Source organism: Ceratotherium simum, chromosome 16 (assembly GCF_057802395.1).
Source record: "Ceratotherium simum simum isolate JZ-2026a chromosome 16, ASM5780239v1, whole genome shotgun sequence".
Taxonomy (NCBI): Eukaryota; Metazoa; Chordata; class Mammalia; order Perissodactyla; family Rhinocerotidae; genus Ceratotherium; species Ceratotherium simum.
In genome coordinates, this window is record NC_141915.1 from 30,888,745 (window position 1) to 30,910,723 (window position 21,979).

General features: G+C 49.5%; 1 protein-coding gene across 1 annotated transcript; it reads right to left on the reverse strand.

The window, feature by feature from the left end:
• Positions 1-19,261: 19,261 nt before the first annotated feature.
• NOG (noggin) lies at positions 19,262-20,571 on the reverse strand. The gene has a single exon (XM_004434751.3). The coding sequence runs from the start codon at positions 20,059-20,061 to the stop codon at positions 19,363-19,365; it is 699 nt and encodes a 232-aa protein (XP_004434808.1). The 5' UTR covers positions 20,062-20,571; the 3' UTR covers positions 19,262-19,362.
• Between the last annotated feature and the right edge of the window lie 1,408 nt (positions 20,572-21,979).

The window sequence follows — 21,979 nt, forward strand, 5'->3', positions numbered from 1 at the left end:
AAAGATTTGTGGATAGTGTGAGAAGCATCACTGAAATCTGAGGATTTTATCTTATTTTTTAAAACGTGGCTTAGGGAAAACGGAGAATCATTGGTATCAAGGGGTATTGGCCTTTGAGATTCCAATTTTCATAAAAAATAGAAACCAGTGGTAAGATTGTAACTTGCAAATAAATTTCCGCTTTAGCTCTTTGGATCACCAAAGAATCAAATGTCCCCAAAGAGATGAAAATTTAGGCGGCAACTTGGCAGACCTGGAACCCACAGAACTGTTAGTGTCTGGCCTCTACACTTGCAGCTGGCAAGATTCACATCAGACCTGATGTGCTTCCCCTGTGCCACTCATGGTGTGTATCCACTGAATGGAGGCCTCAGAAAACTCGTTGGACATCTTGGCCATAACTGTCCAAGTCTGAATCCAATGTCATTATGCAGTCAGTTCTACTCTAGATATCGTGGGGTCAGAGCATAAAGGACGTGAGCTTAGTCCTCCAAATCGTCAGTGGTTTTGAGGACACACAGTTCACTCATTCATTAATTCATTCATTCATCCTACAAACAATTTTTTAGTGTCTTCCATGCAAACAATTGTGTGCCCCTGGGAAAGTGAACCTCTGTGAGCCTCAGGTTTCTCTTCTATATAACAGGAATAATAAAATTTGCTTCATAGGGTTAAGTGCCCAGTTTCAGGCATATGGTAGGTACTCAGGAAATGATAATCATTATTATTAGATTCTAAAAAGCTGTGAATCGGGGCCGGCCCGGCGGCGCAAGCCGTTAAGTGCGCGATCTCCACTGCAGCAGCCCGGGATTCGCCGGTTTGGATCCCCGTGCACACCGACGCACCGCTTGGCAAGCCATGCTGTGGTGGCGTCCCATATAAAGTGGAGGAAGATGGGCACGGATGTTAGCCCAGGGCCAGTCTTCCTCAGCAAAAAGAGGAGGATTGGCAGATGTTAGCACAGGGCTGATCTTCCTCACACACACACACACACACAAAATAAATAAAAAATAAAAAGCTGTGAATCTCACAGTACCAGTCAAGGAATAAAAGACATTTAATTAAATTTATTCAGCAACATACAAACAAGTGTTAACTGATGCCCCAGTGCATGTCGACGACTCTAAACACAGCCCCTGAATGATCCTGGAAGGCTCCCCAGAGGAGGTGAGACATGAGTCTCAAGTCAAGAGCATCCTACATCTTAGAACTAGAATCAACATTGAATGAGGTCTACCCCTTGCCTCCAATCTGGCACAGTACAATTATTATTATCTTCTTATTTTTGAGTTGAAGAGACTGGAAGTAAGTGAGATGAAGAGTCTTATGCCCATGAGTTAGATACTATTAATATGCTCTTTTCGCAAATAAGGAAACTGAGGCATAGAAAAGATAACTGTCCCCCAGTAACATACCATTAACCAGTAGTGGACCTCAAATGAGACTGCAGGTAGCCTGGCTCCAGATACTAGGATTGTAACTCCTAGACTCAATGGGATCAGAGGCTATTGTGGGAAGAACATTGGGTTGGGAGTCAGACCAGCCGGGCTTCTAATCTCTGCTCCAGCATATACTATCTTGTGAACCTGGGAAAGACACTTAACCTCCTGGGCTTTGGTTTCATTATCTGGGAACTGGAAATGATGGTGATATTCACCCTGTAGGACCTCATAGAATGATAAATACCTACGTGAAGAGTTTCGCATGGTTCCCGAGGTAGAATAAATTCTACCTTAGATTGTCATAGACTCTTAAAGTTCACAAAGACTTTTGCAAACATGACTACATGGGATTTGCTCAGATGCCCAATGAAGTATACAGGGGAGAGATTTTTATTTGCCTTTCATAGATGAGACAAGTGAGCCAGAGAGGGAGAAATGGGTGAAGGGAACTGGTTTTAAATTCTCCCATTTCTTCAATAAATATCAGTTAAGCAGCTGTTATATTCTAAGCATCACATTAACTTGAGGTTATAAGGATTGGCTCCATTTTTCTGGGTGAGGAATTGATGCTCAGAGAATCTATATAAGTTGCGTATGGTCATACATAGAACCAGTCATAAGCAGCACTGGGATTTAAACCAAGTTATGTGTGGACCCCAGGCATGACCATGGTGGAGTGATTTGCCCCCGGATCACAAGGCAGTAAGGGGCAAAGCCAAGGAAGGCTCCAATCCTAGTCTTCCAAGTCCAGATCCAGTTCTCTTTCAGCCCAACATGTGGATTAGTCCTTCGAGTAAGTTGGATTCCAAATTCTAAGCAAGCATTGACTTATGCAAAAGGTTAAAAAGCCAGAACCCTAGAGGCAGGAAATATCACCTTCCTTGTTTAAACGTGGGAAATCTGCACATAACAGATAAGATTTGCTGTCTACAGGAAACCTTCTCAGACATAAACCTGTCCTATCTTCCAGCCAAAGTGATTTGGAGATGGCTTAACTAAAGAAGCAGACTCACCTACAAGGTAATCAATGAAAGGGGATTGCTGACTTTGGTAAGTGCAGTCTACCATGAAAATCTGTGAGAATGATGGGTGTGGTATACGATAAGTGCAATCAGAAGGTCTACATGGGCTGTGGAAAAGAGAGGGTGACCTGGAGCTGGAGAGATGGGGTTCAAGTCTTGGTTTCTCCGCTATTGGCCAACTTACTCAACTTCTTTGTGTCTAACCATCTTCATCTGTAAAATAGGGATAATAATGTCATGTTTTTGTTTTTGTTTTGGCCACTACAGGATTATTTGAAACTCTAAAAGCATAATGGATGATTAAACTGTATTGTGTAATATCTCTGATATTCTTTTCTTAAGGAAAAGTCATGGAGAATAGTAAAAAGTATTGGTGACTGAAAATATTTCTCTGTATCACCAGCACAATGCAGAGGAGAGAAGTACAGAATCCCAGGGGTTTGGACGACGTGGTCATTAGAAAGTGCAGTGCATCCTGCTTGTGATGTGTTTCATCAGTTCTACCTTATGAACATGATGAGGATGATGACGATGATGATGATGATGATGATGATGATGATGATGATGATGATGATAATATAGTACTTTGCTGTTTACAACACACTTCCATGTTCTTATTTTCAATTCCCATACACTCTCTTACTTTCTGACTTTGTACAAATGTTGTTACTGCTGCCTGGAACATCTCTCCCCTCTCTTTGCCAGACTATTTATCCTTCAATATCAATTTAGATAACTTATTCTAAGGGAAATAGTTCCTGACCTACTCTACTCCCAACCTGGGTGAAGAACCTTTCTGAGTGCTTTCTGATCCCATAGCTCATGTTGTAATTGCCTGTTATTTGTCTGTATCTTCCCATCCTCTTTCCGCAAGAGCTGGTGTTGGCTCTTGTTCATCTTTGGACTCCCAGAGCCTAGAACAGGGCTAGGCTCAAGGATAGTGCTCAATGGATATTACTGTATGAATGAATGAATAAATAAATTTGACTTTCATGACAATTGCATGAGGAAGGATGATAGGGCTAGAAGACATCTGAGAGATGGTCCAAGCCAGCTCCCCATCTCAGATGGAGGAGAACTAAAGCCCCCAAATTAAATAACAGTCCTGAAAGCACCTTGCCTTTTGGTGGCAGAGCCACACTGTACACAGCCCTTTTACTGATTCAGGACTGTTCTTTCTGTTTCTTCTGAGTCTGTGGTCTCCAAGCAACCTCAGGATGATGTTAGATATTTAGGTATCTTGGTGTTGGGCTGGGAACACTCCAGACAGTAGTCAAGGTTATGTAATGGAAAGGATACTGGGGCTATCCTTGACTCCTTCCCTCTCTTTACCCTCCATATCCAATCAATCACCAAGACCTATCAATTTTACCTCCCAAGAAGTTCTTGCATCAATTCCCTCATCCCCATCCTTAGTCCTTCCATGACAAAAGACCACCCAATCTTGAGCCTAGACATTGCAAAGTTTTACTAATTGATCTCTTCTTCTGATCTATCCCCTACATGATATACAGAACCTTTCAGTGGCTTCACATGAAGCCCTCAATGATTTTACATGGGCGTCTCCTCCACATGAATCCTTCAATGGCTCCCAGTGGCCTTGGAGATAGAGTCTAAATTCCTGAATGTGATTACAAGGCCCTCCATTGCATGGCCCCTGACTTCCACCATAGTTTTTATTTTCCCATCATTCCTAGGCTCATGCTTTGTGTTACAGTAACCCTGAATTGTATAGAGTTCCCAGTTCACGCTGAGCTATTTCAGACCTCTGTGCCTGTGGTCATGCCATCCAGGAACACCTCTTCTCTTCCCCCCTGCCTCCCCATTTTGCCTGACTCACTGTTACTCATCCTTTGACTTGTTGAAGCTCTGGGGGTGGACCAAGAGCTCACATAGCAACATTTGCCCACCTCAAGGTCAGCAACCACTTCTGCTGCATTTCTGTGGCTCCAGCACTCGGCTTAGCAGGTGCTTAGCAAATGTATATTGAACGAGACGCTACTAGGAGTTAAGATAGGAGTTTTAATCCTATGCTCTTACTGTGTGGTCTTGAACATATCACTTCCTGTCTTTGGACTTCAGTAGATATATATTGAGTAACTACCATGTATAGACATGATATAAGGTTCAATTTCCTCTACTGAGAAATTGAGGAGGAGGGAGAATTGCTTTACATAATCTTTAAGGTCGCCTCAAATTCTAAATGACATAGTTCCTGCACCAATTCCATTGGCATGATATTAGGCCATTGTAACATGGTGTGATATGTAAATGGTGGTTTTGGGGCAGGATCAGCTGTAGCATGCTGGTCAGGAAATCAGACTTAACATCAGATGAAGACGTTGTGGACAACTGATCGGTGTTTTCTTAGAGATTCAGTTTCCTCACCTCAAAAAATGGCAGTAATGATATGGTTGTCCTTGGGCTGATGGAACGACCAAGTGAGATGCTGTATGTGATGTGGGGTGTGGACTTTCGTGCTCAGGGTAACTGTAAAGAACGGCAATTTGTGACCCGTCTCGCACGAGAGGGAGTCGCATGAGCTGCGAGGTTCAGCATCTGATAGGTAGTGCAAGTTATGGATTCTGTGATTCTAGACTTATAGGGGCTGGGCTCGAATTTTCCATCCAGGGGAGCCCACCAGCCAGAAAGGCTGGACATAGCCAGTCACCCTTAGTCATAGCATACCACAGGGGCTGGCATGCCAACGTAGCCCCGCCAGTGCCCATGCCTGGGAAAGGCTTGTCTGGCATATCCAAGTGTTTTTGTTATTTTCCTCTGTCTCCATTCTAAACAAAGGTTGTTTTGTTTGTTTGATCTTAAAGTGAAGCTTCTCTCCCCTCTTCCCCTTTGCCCCCTCCCTTGGGAAAATATCCCACTGCATTTTGGGCAAGGCTAGTGGGGCCCTCTGAATGATACTTTTGAGTTAGATGGACAGTCTTGATCAGCAAGACAGGGGAGTGGGGGAAACAGCAATGATGCCACCTCCTCATTGCTGCTGGGATGCGTTGCCATGGACACCAAGTATGGGGAAGCAAAAGAAGCGGAAGAAAAATCGAAGTCATAATATGTGTATATTTATGTGTCCATGTGTGTGCATGCGCATGCTTGCACACTCCTGTATGAGAGCTGGAAAGAAAGGAAAGGTGGTCATTTCTGAGGAGGCCTGACGTTTTGACAGTTAGATTGTAATCATCCCAGGTGGACTAACATTTCCATTCCCTGTATTAGGTGACCCCTCCATGATGATGCACAGTCAGAACAGGCCCAAGAATCTTAGCCCCTGTCTCTCCCCTTCTTGTTCCTTGCCCTTTGCCTCACTCCCCATAGGTGACAGAGAATGCCTTAAGTACCTACATGTGGCAGGCATTGTGCTAGGCTCTTCTATTTCTTACCTGCTTTTACCCTTGCAATAACCCTGCAGGGGAGATAGTGCTACTCCTATTACATAGCTGGGGGGCGTTAAGGAGGTGAAAATTATGGGCTGTGAAGTCAGAATGCCTGAGTGAATCCCAGATGGGCCACTTCCTAGCTGTGTAACCTTCAGTCACCGCTGTGTGTCCCAAGTCTTCTTCTATAAACCTCAGTACCACCTCCTGGCATCTTGAGTGGTGAACTGAGACATGCAGAATGCTTGGCGCAGTACTCAGCACATGGGAAGGGCCCAATAAGTGATCACTGCTGTATTGGTTTTTCCCAAGGACAAACAGTTGGAAAGGAAGGAGTTTTTAATTGGTTGTTACTACACAGACCTGCCATGGGATAAGTACTCAACCAATGAATGGAGGGACAACATTACCATGGTTTTGTTGCTGTTGAGGATGGAGAAGGACTGATGGATTGTGGCTAGCTTCTTAGACTAAGCCGCCAATTCAGATCTCTCTCACTCTAAAACTTGAGCTCTTTCCAGCCTCCACGTTCACCTGACTCAGGTGCTGGGCTGACTTTTCCAGTCTGAGGAAGGTTGTGCCTCTGGAGATGTTTAGGGGTAGGAGTGGCACTGGCCCGTCTCTGAGAGCCAGACTGTCCTCCAGCCTGGCAGGAAGGAAGAGGCTGATCCTGTGAACATGCTGGACACTGGCCCTTCCAATACCCCCGGATCCACCTCACACTTCTCAGGGCTTTGGAGATTGTAGAAGTATCTCTCCGACATCGTGGGATAATAGGTCTAACTGGCATATTCTTTAAATCAGTGCTTCATTCAGGAACACAGAAAAAAGACAATCACATTGAGTGTTTTTAAAAAGTGATTTCAATCTTAGGAGGATGGTAATTTGGCGCGTCATGGGTATCACTAGGATCTAGTCTCGGCTCCAGTGCTAACCAGATTTGTTATTTTGGGCAAGTCTCTGCACCTCTCTGGGCCGTGGTTTCCTCACCTCTAATGTGAGAGGGCTGGAACAAACGGCAGTCACCTCGTTCCTCTGTCCCTTCCACGCTGGTCTCCTGACTCCACCCTCAGTTTCTTCTGGTTTCACTAGGTCACAATTCCTCATTGTTCCACCTTTTGACAAACCTGTTCCTCACAAGACAGCAGGATCCACAGAAAGGCATCCCTACCTGGAGTTCACGGGCCTTTCCAGCGAGGCTCCACTGATCTCTGGGGTTATCTCTCTCTGCTTTCCCTCTCTGTCTGGGCGGGGACAGCCTGACTGCACTTTTGAGAGGCACATATTATTAATAACACTGACTTGTGTTTGCTCAGGGTTTTGGAGCTTACAGAGGCGTGAATATTATCAGTCACACAGTTGGGATAGGGTAGAGTAAAGAGCTCAGGTTCAACTCCAAAGTCTATACTTGTAACAACCCCACATTACCTACGTCTTCAAAAGCTCTCCTAGGAAGATTGGCAACAGATGTTAGCTCAGGGCCAGTCTCCCTCAAAAAACAAAAACAAAAACAGAACAAAACAAAAACAAAAGCTCTCCTTAAGTTGAAGTTGGAATCAATCCATTTTCATTAAACAAATCAACAAATTCCATTTGGATTCGATTTAAAAAGAAAAAATTAGAGCCCCTGCTCATATCCAGCACACAGTCACTCATCTACCACATATTTATTAAATCCTTGCTATATATCACGCACTATTTTGGATAACATGGTTGGAAATTAGAATCCAATACAGTAGCTGCTCTCAAAGAGCTTTGAAATCCAGAGGTAACCAGATATGGGTCCACACCAATTTAGTGCAATGTTATAAATGCTGGACTAATGTGATGAGATGCAGTAGGCAAGATTGGAAAGAGCATGGGTTTTGGAGTTTGAATCCTGGTGTTGAGTCCTGGCTTTGCCACTAACTAATTAAGAGTCCTTAAGTAATTCATCAAATCTCTCTGAACCTATTACATGGCAGGATTTTTTTATTACCACGTAGGATTACGGTTGGAGTTTAAATGATATAATGCACTTAAAGTACCCAAGACAGTGCCTGTCCCATATAGGCAGCTAATATCTATTATTTATTGTTGCTATTAATCATCAGCACTGTGGGAGGACAAAATATGCTTGATTAATTCCACCCTGGCCAAGGGCTGAGGAGGTACCATGTGAGCTGCACCCTGAAGTATGAGTAGGTCTTCTCTAGGTGGAATCGTGGTTTGGGATGATGGAGCAAGGGTGGGGCAGGGGGCATTTCAGGTAGAGCAAATGGTGTAAGCAAAAGTGTCAAAGCGCTGGCAAGCTTAGGCAGTCATGAGTAAGTTGGTGTGGCTGGTTGGTGGGGATGGGGTGGAGCAGAAAACGAGGGTCGATTAGAGTGGAAGATAAGTTGGAGTCATAGATTTTAAAGGACCTTGGGAGCCATGCTAAGGAAGTTAGCTATGGTTCTATAGTAAAGGGGAGACACCAGAAGTTTGTGGGTTGTACTAGGGAAATGACAACGCAAGTGGCAATGCCAAAGATGGGACCAGACTGGAGGTGAAGAAATTGACTATCATGTATTCAAAGGCCAAGGCAAGAGATGACAAAGGCCTGAGCTATAGCACATGGTAAGGATGAGGATGAGAGGATGGATTGAGAGGTAATTCAGGAGGTGTTGGCAGGTACTTTGTTCGTGAGGAGAGGATGATCACAAGAAGTAGACCAGAGGTGTTTTTTTTCTTTTATCTATATGTATGGATGAATGATGGGCCCATTACTCAAGAATGAGAAAACTGAAATAGTCAGATTGGAAGGTTTAGGAATAGGGTTAGGATTCAACTTTGAGCTTGTGTTTGAAGTGGTGAAGTCCAGGAGGCAGCTGACTCTGCAAGTATGAAGCTCAGGAAAGACTTCTGTCCTGGAGCAGAGATTTGGATGATGGCCATCCAGGGGTGATAGCTCCCACTGGGAGGCCCAGAGTTTCCTCTAAGGCAGAGGATATGAAAGGAGAAGAGGAGAGCTGACCAGACCCCTGGGAACATCATTCTCCAAGGGTCACACTAAGCGTGTCCCTAAGGATCCAAGTGGACTGGAGCCACAGCAAGGGACCTACACATGGTTCTTGCTTTTGAAGGGAAGAAGGAAGACAGCAGCAGAACCCTGGGTCCTTGGGCAATCTGCCTTGGAATGTGGCCTTTGGGGGAAGTTGTCCAACCTTGGGGGTGAGAGGCACTTGAGTCAACAAGTCAGTTACCAGCAGCCCCATACTCCCATCAAAATTTCTCCATTAGTCTTGGTCTTTAACTTGAGGTTTGACATTGACCAGGTCACTTCCCATCTCTGGGCTTCAGCTTCCTGGTTTTCCACGGTGGTGGTCATGAGTAGATGGACGCCTATAAAGCTCGCCATTGTTGATACTGCGTGTTGACTCTCCTGGGGGCCTTGGCCCTATCTAGGTGTGATTGTCTCTCTCATAACCAGGTCTCTGCCCCTGAAGTGAGGTGAGAATGACACCAGTCAAGACTGTTTCTGGGAGCTAGTCACTTCCGGGTGATTCCTGGTTAACAGCCAATAACTAGAAATGAGGAATTTCTAGAATTAGAACAAATTTAGGGCTAATTTACCTGGGCTGGATTCATGCCTCTGTTCATGTAAAACAAAGTCCGTGGTTTCTCAATTCCCCTCCATCTGATTTAACAGTTTTTCTCTCAGCTTTGCCTTTGGTCATTCATTTTCTCACTCTTATCCATTCTTTGGCCTATAATTGAAAAACACACACACACACACACACACACACACAACAAAAAACAAAATACAACTGGCACTAAATACAAAGCCTTTTCATCAGCAAAGAAAAAGAAGACTCCATTGGATTCTTTCCTCCAGCTATAGACCTAGCAGAGATGAAGATCTGGGCAAGTAGCTGATCACTGCCTCTGGGGAGCAGACATTAAGCTTCCATCCTGACCCAGAGGGGTACTGCACAGGCCATGGAATTGGGAAAAGGGAAGGAAACCATGATTGGCTAGGCTCCTACACCCTCCAGGAGCTACACATATGGAACACATTGGAACATCCCAACACTCTGGTATGGTGGTATCATTATGCCCATTTTAGGTATGTGGAAACTAAATCTCAGGGAGGTCGGGTGTCTTAACCAAGGTCCACAGCTAATGGCCATAGAGCCAGGATTCAAACCTAGGTTGGTCTCAATCCCAAGTCCGTGGTGTCTATCTCCCCCCTACTCTCCTATAATCATACTCCTTTCCCGGTAGAAAGGTTTTTTACCTCCAGGGCAAGTTATTCTTCAAGCCTCAGTTTCTTTATCTTTAAAATGATAATCTAAATTCTGGCTGTGAGCTCTTGTGTAGGTTTGAAAGAGATAGTGGATGTGAAAGTGGTTTTTAAACTGTAAAGCGTTAAGCGTGAGTTAGTCATTGTTTAGTTTTACTATTTGTTGGGCAGGAAAAATCAAGTTTTAACTGTTCAGCAGATAGGGTAATCTCTCCCATTTTTAAGGATTTCAGATGTGGGGAACGGTGAATCTTCCACCCACCCCTGGAGAGTCTTCTCAGAATCTCCTCCATGGAATCACTCATGGGGTGGGCTTCTCTAGAGGTGGATTCCCTTTTACTGGGAGGGTCCTTGATTTGCTAAAAGAGTGTATCTGGCGACGCAGCCATCCCTCCCCACCTACTCAAGCAGACGGGACCTTAGGAGTCAGTAACCCAGGTGTCCCTGTAATCTCCAAAACCGATAGAGTCACCCTAGGGTCACCTGAACAGCCCTGGCTCCCTGCTCTGTATCACACAGTTGGGCACATTCTTAAATTTTCCCTGGATCACTATTTAACAAGAGCTGGACTCTGAACTCCTAGTATCCTCAGAGCCCCAGACAGTACCTGGGTTATACCAGGAAGGTGATCAATTAATATTCCTTCATATATCAGTGTATTCAGTCATCCATCAATATTGATGTCTGTATGTGCCCCAAACTGCACCAGTGCCCAGGGATACCATGATCAGCAGAACGGAGGGGGATGACAGTCCACTGGAGGAGAGAGGGCACACAAACAACTGAAAATTATACCAATTACAAACTGTGATCCATCCCAGGAAGAAAAAGTCCTGAGAGCCAAGAGAGTGTGGATCAGAGGCCACCCGACCTGCTTTCCCTAGGAATGGGATCTGAAGGACAGGGTGGTGTTTAGGGGAGCTGGTGGCAGAGAAGGGACCCCAGGTTGAAGGTCCAGCATGTGCAAAGGCCCTGAAGCAGGGGGGAGCTCGGTGCGTGAGAGAACCTGAACGAAAGACTGTGTGGCTTGAACCCAGGGGCAGGTGGAGAGGGGCCTCAGTCTGGTAAGGATTCTGGCCTTTATCCTCAGAGCCATGGAAGCCATTGAGAAGTTTTACGCAGGGGAGTGACAAGACCACATGTGTGTCTTAAGGTCACGTGGGCTATAGCGTGGAGAATGGATTGGAGCCGGGCGAGCATGGAATCAGGGAGACTGGTTGGGATCATAAACTCAGGAGCACTAAACCCTCTGCTTCACCCAGCAGCTCAGCAGAGAGCTGGTGCTGTTTGAATCTTAGCTCCACCACCAACTAGCTGTGTGATCTTGGGCAAGTCACTTAAGCTGCCTGTTTCCACAGCTTTCCACATCCACAAAACAGGGGAAGAACTATTTTCCTTGCTTGATTATTTTTTTCCATTAATTCGATAAATTGAACACCAGTCAGGAGTCCTTTAAACATGGGCCGGGAAGAGGCTGCCTAAACCAAGGACCGCAGGGCCTGATTCACTGGGCAGGTGCGGGTACCACTATCTTCCTTATTCTTATTCCACAGACTCGCTGAGCAGCCTGCAGACATGGTTGGTTTCCTGAGTCCAATCCCAACCACAGAGAAATACAGCAGCTGGATCTCGCACTGCTGACAGCACCAGCTCCTCCTGCTCCACCATCTGGAATGAGCTCTGCGAGCATCCATCCTTTCTTCACCTTCTGTGAGCTTCAGTTTCCCTACCTGTAAAACAAGCCTGTGTACATTTAGTTCTCCAGCGATATTTGTTAATTGCTGCTGTGGGTCAGGCCCTGTGCTAGTCTCTGCGGACGTAAGATGGACTCAGTTCCTGCCCTTGGGAGTTTTCATGTCTCATTGTCTCCTTGCGTGTCTCATTGTAAAATTATGTATGTGAAAGTGCTTTTTAAATTCTAATGCTGTTTATACTTATGGCAACTGTGAAGAGAGGGTTGAACTGGAAATCTGGAAATATTGCGTCTGGTGCCAGTTCTGTTCCAAAGTACCTAGAATGGAGTCCAGTCAATTGGTCTTGACAAGCCTTAGTTTCTGCAGTCAAATGAAGGGGTGAAGAGCTTTAAGGCCATCCCAGTTTAAATGTTGTAATTCCTATCATGATTCCTTTGAAATCTGGATCCCCTTCCCAAATTCTGTGTGTGGTTTCCTTTAGGACTTCCTTCTTTCTTATTTCAAAGAATCAAAATTTGCTTTTACTTTTAGTTCCCTCCTTATATCTAATCCAGGGGTCCCAACTGCAAGTGCCTACAATGGTTCTGGTAGGTAATATAATGAGTGAAGCATGCAATAGGGAGAGGTGGGGACTATGGCAAAAGATGGGGGCCATGTATGATTTAAAGGGGACAGCTTCTTTTCAGCTCCAGCAAATTACTCCTTTACACAAAAATGCAGGCTGGATCTAACTTGTGTTTTCCTTTAAGACATCTCTCAGTTTTGTCTTTTTCTGTCCCTTCCCCCTGATCACACTGTCCTCCAGAACTAGAGGACAATAGCAGTCTCTAATGTGGCCTTCTAGCCCAGAGTTTTACTTTTCTAATCTTTTTTTACACAAATCAAATCCAGGAGAATCTTCCCACCTCATCCCTCCCTCAAGAACCTGCAGTGGCTCCCTGTGGACCCCCAAGTCAGTCCACTTCACTCTACCTAGTATATACTGAACACTCACCATGTCAAGCATTGTCCTGTATGTTGTGGAGACTAAAAAGATGAGGTACAATAAAAAATTCTGTCACTTAAAAATTCTCACAGCCTAGGACAGGGTTTAACCTTTGTGTTACAGACTTTAGAATCTGATGAAAATGATAGACTCTCTTCCCAGAAAAAACACATGCAAATACGTTTACACACACTCTCCAGAGCCAACCTTGACACCCCTCTTGTAAGCACAACAGGTTAAGCATCTCCTTCCTTAAGAAAGTGCAACCCTTAGGGCTTAGTGGGATGAAGGAGCACAGGAAGGGGGATGATTCCTTCCAGGCAGGGGAAGCCTTTATGGAGATATGATGCCACCTTGAAATCACACAGGCCTGGATTTTAATCCAGGTGCTTCCATTTACCAGATGTGCACCCTTGGGCCAGACACTTAGCCTCTCTGAGCTTCCTTTTCCTCATCTGTGTAATGGCGATGATGCTCCTCATTTCACAGCGAGGATGGAACGAGAACAAATATGAAGCACTGGGCTAGTTGCATCTCTTGGGTGTCAGCACCTCTGCCCCTTGGCCTCTCCCATGTTTCCCCACACTCCTTTCTTCATACCATCCCCAAACGCAAATACATTCGGCACCATCAGGACCCTTCTGGTCTTCTGGGAACATCTTAGGGCTCCCCAAGCCTGGACTGCTAGTTTATCCCTACCCTCCTTCTTTTGCTGTGTGCCTACCATCCATCCATCCATCCATCCATCCATCCATCCATCCATCCATTCAACTCAATTATAAACTGAAATCTTCTCCAGGCTTCTCAGATTCCTCCCTCTTCTGGACAAGCCTGGAACCTCCCTGTGTGTGTGTGTGTGTGTGTGTGTGTGTGTGTGTGTGTGTATGAGGGAAGCTCCTTCATCTGAGAGTCCTCTTCTGTGCCTGGTCACTTGCAGGCCTGAAACATCAGGGGCCCTCAGCTCCCACATCCAATCAGTTACCAAGTCCTCTCTAGTCCTCCGGCAAATGATCAATTGGCATTGATGCTCCTCAAGCATCGATTCTTATTGACTCTTTCTGGACCATGGCAAGGTCCTCCTTTACTAATCTCCCAGCAGCCACCATCTCATTTCCAAGCCATCCTAGACACTGGCACCAAACTTAAATTGAAAACGACTGTATCTTCTCATTTTTGTGTTCTGGGCATTCAATACAGAGCCTGGCTTATAGAAAGTGCTTGTGGTAGATTAAAGACGGTTCCCGATTCTTTGCTACTGCCCCCATTGAGAAGTGATGTCTGATTCCCTTCCCCTTGAATCTGGGCTGGTCTCAGAGACTTGCTTCACCAACAGACTGCAGCAGAAACAATGTGGGACTTTCGAGGCAACGTCATAAGAAGCCTTGCAGCTTCTATCCAAGTCTCTTGGAATACCTTCTCTCAGAGCCGTGAGCTGTCATGTAGGAAGTCCAACTATTCTGAAGCCATCAGGCTGTGAGAAAACCCAAGCCACATGGAGAAGCCACTTGTTGGGGCTCCAGTCAACCAGTCAGCTGAGCCCCTAGCCCTCAGCTGACACCATGAGTATCGGAGATGAACTGCCCAGCTGAGCCCTTCCCAAATTCCTGATTCACAGAATCATCAGCAAAATAAAATGGTTGTTTTAACATTGTTAATTTTGGTGTAGCTTGTTACACACCAATAGATAACCAGAACAGTGGTCACAAACTGTTTGTTGAATGAATAAATAATTCCTTTGCAGTAGTGCTCTAATGGTGTCCCTGCCCTATTCAAGAGCTCTTAATGGCTCCCTGTTGCCTGGGAAATAGTTTAGTGCCCGTAGTCGGCATTCAAGGTCCTCCATAATTTGGCGTCAGCCTGCTTTTCAGACCTTATCGCCTGCTCTCGCTTGGCATGGATCCATCCTGTGCTCAAGTTTGTTTGAGCTGTTTCCTAGCACAGAAATACTTTTTCAACATCATGTCTTTACTTATATATACTGCTTTCTCCATCTACATGCCCTCTCCTCCCACCTCTTCACCACATTAGCTTGACACTCAACTTGCCCTTTGAGACTTTAACCAGATGCCTTCTCTGGCTGCCCAGTCCAGCTCTTTCTGGCCTTCCTTTTTCTGGTCCAGGTTTGTTTGATGTTTAATCCCTCTTGCATCTCTTACCCTGTTCTTCACTTCTTAACTTTTCTATTGCACTGTAAACCTGTTGTGTTGAGGTTGGGGTGAGAGGCGGGGTCCTGGCACATTACAGGGTGTACAACAATGCTCCGTGTGGCTTACCAGGCAGGAATCCCTACCGAGCTTGAGTTGGGACTTGCCAGCACCTAATGTGGCACATTGTGTCTCCCAAGCCAGGTGTTCATGTGCTTGAAGTGGGAAGGGCGTTCAGAAGAAGCATAGGCTTTACGATCAGCTCAGATTTTGAACCATAACAGTGCCACTTACTGTGTGGCTTTGGGCGAGATGCTTAAACTCTCTGAGCTCCAGTTTCCTTATTTGGAAACCAGAGACCTTGGACGAGAATGTGCGTAAAGGGCCTAGCTTAGAGCTTGGCACATCATAAACCACTAATAACTGCTTCCTGAACACGTACAACGGAATGGTCGGGCAGCTTCCTGGTGATCAACTGTTACAATGTCAATTTTGGAGACAACTCTTCCCCACCAAAAAATAAATAAATAAGTAAGAACAAAACACAGAAAAAGAGAACAGTGAAGCTGCACAATGGTAACCTCCTAGCCAATCCCAACTCTGTTCATCTGCGTGATCTTCAGCACGGCCCTGCTGAGGTCTCAGTCTTCTCATCTATAAATTGAGCAGTGGGCATTGGAATCTCCCCAATGCTCCCCTCCAGCTCTGACATTCCAAGAGCATTAAAGAAAAAGGATGAATCACTCCTTCAAAATACCAATACCGGCTGGGCCCTCCCCCTGCTGTCCCCATCCAGCACAGCTAAGAGCTCTTAATACACAGCCAGCTTCCTCCTGCAGCTGCCACCAAACTTCAACCCCCTTTCCCAGGAGTCTCAGAAGCAAGACTGATAATGGACCCCTGGCCTTCTCCATCTCAACAGGGAACAAGATCCCATTCCCAGACTCTGGGGTCTAGAGGGCCCTCCCCTGAGGGGGCTGGCTTTCCGTGGACATTTGGCCTCAGTATGCTTGAAGTGTGGGGCATGTTGGAAGGGCAGAAAGAAGGAATAAAGGGCAGAGTTGAAAATAGAGGGTCGATGAGTGAATTCTTGCAATCATGGCAGGAGGGCTGTGGTGATGGAAACCTTGCCATTCTCTTCCAGGATTTTGAAAAAGTTGATGTGTCTGCATCAGTAATAGGTACAAATCTCCATCCTGGGGAGTCATGGTCCCCCAGCAGCTGCATAAATTCACAGACACAGGCTGTCAAAGCTGCAGAAGACACCCAGATCGATTTTCCTCCGTACAGGAGATAGACGCTAGGTGACCGCAGAGGACAGTTTTCTTGCCTCTCTGCCCAGAGCTCTCTACTCCTTTCCGTGTTGATGCTATTATTAGTATTATCAACATTAATAATAATGAAGACGTAACCGGTTATGCATTAGTCACAATGTTCCAGGAGCCAGCACCTCGTTCGCTCTCTTCTGGGACTGCCTGGGTCCTGCTGGGTCCTCCCTCTGCGTGCAGAGCGGCTTCGGGCCTGCCCTTTGAGTCTGTCTGTCCGGTGGTCTGTCTACTGCCCGTCACGTCTGCAGCCCGGGTCCTCCTAGCTCACACAGGCTCCCGCTCTGAAAGCCGAGAAGCTCGCCGGCTGCGAGCGGGTTTTCCAAGTGGGCAGGGGTGGGGAGGAGGGGCGCGGGCGGGCGGGCTAGCGGGCGGAGGGAGGAGGGGGCGTCGCGGAGGGGAAGACCTCGCATTGTAATCCAATGACATTGCCAACGTGGGGGTGGGGGCGCTGGCCTCGGCGCGCTCTCCGAGTTTTGGCTGCCCGCCCAGCTGGGAATAACTCTCTTCGCATAATTCGCGTGTTTACCAGGCATGAAAATTCTTGCTTTCGGCTGCCCCCCCACCCCCCGCGTAAGCCCCCTCCCCTTCCCCCTCCCCACCACCTCCGCCCCTCGCAAGTGAAACTCTGTCTAAAAAAATATTGGCCCGGGGCACAGAAAGTTTTGCATAAATTCATAAGTGATGAATGGCTGATTTTAACGTTATTTGGGTATTTGTCAGAACTTAACAAATATACATGGGGACGGCGGTTCATAAACTTAAACATCTCAATATCCCCTTTCTTCTGGAAATAAATTACGTTTGTTTGCCCGGCTTGGAGTCTTAAGGTAGCCGACATTAGGAATATTTTAAAAGCCATCATCCATCGAGCATGTCTCCCAGGCGCCAGGAAGATTAAATGAAAGAATCATAAGATGGAGGTCTTTAACTTTTAATCCTTTTACAATGAAGCCTCAGATAGTCGCGGGGGCAGGGTGCCCTCTCTGGGGGGAATAATGCCGTTATTCCTCGGCTCTCAGTTAATGAATACCCTAACGTCTGTCCCACGGCTGACGGAGGCAGCGCCGGGGAGGGGGCTCCGGCTCCCGGGCCAGGCTATTGAAATGAGGAGCCACCGAGGCTGCGTCGGGAGGGAAGAAAGCGCCCGGCTGGAGGGACAGGGCGGGCGGGGCCGAGGGCACTGAGACAGCGCTGGGGACCCGGCGCAGGTTTGAAATAATTAGCATAGATTCGCCGGGACTCCGGACTAGGGGGGTGAGGGGGGTGAGGGGGAGGAACGCCAGGAGGGAGGCGCGGGGAGGTGGCAGGGAGGTGGGGAGGGAGCAAAGGAGAGCGACTTTGGAGTCCAAGATAAATAAAGGGAGCGCTGAGCAGTGTCAGGAAGCGGGCCCACGTGGAGCAGCGCGGATGGGCGCCAGCGCGGACTGAGGCGGAGGGATGCACGCGAGTCAAGCGCCCGCCTCAAGAAATTAGGTTTTGAAGGTGTGCAGTGGGGGTGATGGTTTGCACCTCCCTTTAAGGGGTAACAAGTCTTTGGCCCTATCTAACCCCAAAGCTCAAAGATCCCGATTCTGATTTCTCCTGCCTCCCCACTCCCAAGTGGAGTAAGTGTCCAGAGCCGGGGTCCCACCCGGTTCCCAATAGCAAATCCCAGTGGTATCGTTTTCCACCCAAGTTCGGACCCTTCTGAAACCCTGACCCTCAGAGTCCTCCTTAGGTACTGGGGGAGGGGGAGGTGAGTGTCAAAGCTCCCAGCTATCCCCAGCAATTCCAGCTGTGGGCCTGGGATTTCGGGGGCTCAGACCTGCAAGATCCCGGAGGCAGTAAGTGTTGATTCCAAGGGATCGCCTCAGCTCGCACCGCTGTAGCTTCTGGGCGTGCAAAGGGTTAACACGGGCTGGATATTGAGGTGGGGGGGTGCGAGGCGGGAGGGGTGGTGGGATCTGGGTGGGCGCACTCTGATCTCCCCCCCCATTCCTCGGGGGTCAAGTTTCAGCGGCACTCCGCCCCCAGGGTAGGTGTGAAAGACACGTGTCCCCATTGTGAAGGGCCTGTCAGGCAGGACAAAGCAGCCGCCCACCCTCCCCCCCACCCGCCCGCCCGCCCCTCGGCCCAGCCCGGGGTCAGCTCCAGGGGGCCGGCTGGGTGTCGAGGTCACGACAGGCCCGAGCTTTGGTGACATAGGGAGAAAAAGCTGGGAGACTGGGAGGAGGCCACGTGATGCTCAAGCAAGGGGTTTGAGAATAACCCCCCCCCCATGAAAAACTGAGCGGTCACCTCCATCACACCAGAAGAGCGGATGAGCCCCTTCTCCCAACAGGCGTAGTAAGCACAGCGGCACCCCCTACCCGCCCCCTCTCGCCCCCCCACCCCCCCATCAATCACCAACACAGAGAATCGCAGTGTCGAGCGCAGTCGATTTTAGTGGTTTTCTTTAATCCTGCTCTGCACTTCTTTCTCATTTACTACACGGGATATTATAAAGAATAAATAGCAGATACTCTTAATTTACAATGATTAGTCATTCCATTTGTTCTCTATATTTACAATAACTGTAAAATAACATTGAACTCTATAGCTTCTTCGAGGTCCAAGGAAAACCAAAACACTTTCCGAAGAATGGAAAATAGCTTTTTTAAAAGTCCTTCTACAAAAGTTCTCCCCTCTCTTTGTACTTTAAGAAAAAATAACTTTTCCCCCCTGCTTCGCCATGCGAAGGGCACTGGAATATAAATAGCAGGTTAACATTATTAGCAACAACCAGGATAAGTCTCTCTTTTCTCTGTTCTTTTTTTTCCTTTTGCTTATTTTTTTTAAAAATACAGTAGAAGCCGGTAACTTTTAACGTATAATACTGACCTTTTAATAAGTAAATTAAAACTGGGACCGTATATACACACACATATACATTCCTACACAGTTAAACAGTGCATTACATGAACCAGAAAGCTAGGTCTCTGTAGCCAAAAAAAAAAAAAAAAAAAAAAGTTCATTGAATCCCCTCGCGAGGAGGTGTGGAACTGGTTGGAGACGGTGCGGGGGGCGTCGGTGGGGGTCGATCAAGTGTCTGGGTGCGGGCAGGGGGCCCCGAGTTCTAGCACGAGCACTTGCACTCGGAAATGATGGGGTACTGGATGGGAATCCAGCCGCAGCGCTGGCCCCCGCGCCGCTGACAGCGCCACCGCAGCACCGTGAGGTGCACGGACTTGGACGGTTTGCACACCATGCCCTCTGGCACGGAGCACGAGCGCTTACTGAAGCAGCTGCCCACCTTCACGTAGCGCGGCCAAAAGCGGCTGCCCAGGTCGTTCCACGCGTACAGCACCGGGCAGAAGGTCTGCGACCACAGCCACATCTGTAACTTCCTCCGCAGCTTCTTGCTCAGGCGCTGCTTCTTGCCCGGGGCCAAGCCCTCGGAGAACTCCAGCCCTTTGATCTCGCTCGGCATGGCCCCCGACGGCCGCTGCCGCAGTAGCTGGTCCAGCTCGGCCAGGTCCTCGGCGCCCGCGGCCGCCCCCCCGCCCCCGCCGGGCCGGTCCTCGGGGGGCGAGGTGGCCATGAAGCCCGGGTCGTAGTGGCCCCCGAGCAGCGAGCGCAGCAGCGTCTCGTTCAGATCCTTCTCCTTGGGGTCAAAGATAGGGTCCGGGTGTTCGATGAGGTCCACCAGGGGCAGGTTGTCGCTGGGAGCCGGGCGGATGTGCAGATAGTGCTGGCCGCCGGCCGGTGCCGCCCGCAGCCCCAGGACCACCACCAGGGCGTAGAGGGTGACCCCCAGGCTGGGGCAGCGCTCCATGCCTCCGGCGCGCGCCCGGGGCTGCTGCTTCGTCCCGCGTCCCCGGAGGAGAGCACGCCGAGCCCGCGGCGCCGCCGCGCTCCCCCGTCCCTCCGGCGGCCGCTCACCCGAGGCTGGGCAGGCGCAGGGCCGGCAGCATGAGTCGCCGGGAGAGCCCTTCGCTCAGCGCCGGCTCCCACTGGGGCGAAAAAAAGGCACACAAGTTGGCTGCAACTCCTCTCCCGGGTCTATTCGGGAAGGCAGCCGCGGCAGGGCATCCGAAATTACTCCAGGGCGACCGCGGGCGCGGGGGGCGCCGGCTCCTCGCTGCCTTCCCGGGCCGGCGGCGGCGCAGGGCGCGTGGACGAGCCGCTCTCCCCTCCTGCTCCTCTCGCTGCTCCTCGTCCTGCCGCTCTGTGCAGCGCTGCTGGCCGAGCCGGTCCTAGGGGCACTTCCCTCCGCCTGCTCCGGGCTCCGCGGCCGGCTCTGCCCGGCGGACTCCAGCGGCGGCGGCGGCGGCGGCGTCCGCGCACGTTGGCACCGGTTTGTCTGTCTCGCAGGGTCCAAGCCTTTAAATTTCCTGCACTTTCAGCTCCATCACCATGGAAACCACTGACTCTCTCGGCGTTGCCCCCTCCCCCTTCTTCCCCCCAAACAACAACCCCACCCCCCACTTCTCCACCCCAGAGGAGCTGGAGCGGCACAGGCTCCGGGGGAAGCCGCCTGCACTCGCCGCGGAGGCGGCGGCGGCGGCTTCGGCAGCGCCCAGGGCTGTGCCCCGCCGGACCCAGATGCCCCGGGAAGCCGACAGTCCGGCTGCCCGCCGGAGCTCACAGGCGGCGGCGGCGGCGGCGGCGGCGGCGGCAGCGGCGGTGGCGGCGGCGGTGGCGCTTGGCAGGTCTCCGCGCAATTTTCTCTCTCCCCCACCACCCACCCCCCTTCTCCTCCTCCTGCAAAATGCACCGCCCCCCTCCTTTCTCCTGGAGCAATGCAACTGGGGCTCTAGGCGCCCCGCCAGGGCCAGTCCTGGGGAAAGCTCGCGGCGGCGCTGGAGCCGGGCTGGAGGGTGCAGGGCCGGTTCTGGGGGGTGCTCTAGGTGGAGCTGGGAGGGTTCTTACTAGCTGGGTGCTTTGCACTGGGAGAGGAGCTGCGGGGAGGTGCTGGGGGCTCGTTTCTCGGTGCAGTTCGGCGCAAGGAATTTCTCCATGTGCATGGAGCTTTTTCCCCGGGCGCGTCTCGCCTTCCTCTCTCCCGGGCTCGGTCTAAGTCCCCTCCCCCTCCCCCAAACACACACACACACACACACACACACACACACACTTTGCGCTGGGGGAGTCCGGGAGCCGCAGCGTTGCGCAGCGTGATGTAATTCCTAGGAAGCACTCCTGCCCGCCTGTTACCCAGGCCCACGAGGGGGGTCCGCTCCTCACCCTCCTCCTCCTTGGCCTGGTCCTGCACCCTGAGTGGCCGAGCTGCAGGGGCGCGTCCGGCTCGCCTGCGGCTCCCCTAGCCTGGCGCGGCGGGCTGCTCGGCTCCCTGGGGGCGGCGCGCCCTCTGCTGGCCCGCGGCAAGTCCTGCACCTGGCACTGGCGGGGGCAGCCCTGCGAGGTGGGTTTGTCTGCTGTCCGCTCTGCCCAGCTCGGTTTCTGCTTCTGTGTCCGTGTCATTGTGTGTGTGTGTGTGTGTGTGTGTGTGTGTGTGTGTGTGTGTGTGTGTGTATGTGCGCGCGCGCTGACGGATCCGTTCTGGTTCTGGCTGTTCTCTCGAAGTTCTCCAGACAGTATAAACAGACTTCCTGAGATTCCTCTCCAAGCCCCTCAAGTATCACAAGAATTGTTCTGCACCTTCTGCCTCCGCTACCTCGGCCTCAGTGGGCAAGAGTGCAGACCAGAAACTTAAAAGGTGAGTCCTGGCTAGGGTCGGCCCTGATATAACTGTG

Coding starts and splice junctions, on each gene's coding strand:
- NOG (XM_004434751.3), bottom strand. CDS start 20,061: ATGGAGCGCTGCCCCAGCCTGGGGGTCACCCTCTACGCCCTGGTGGTG.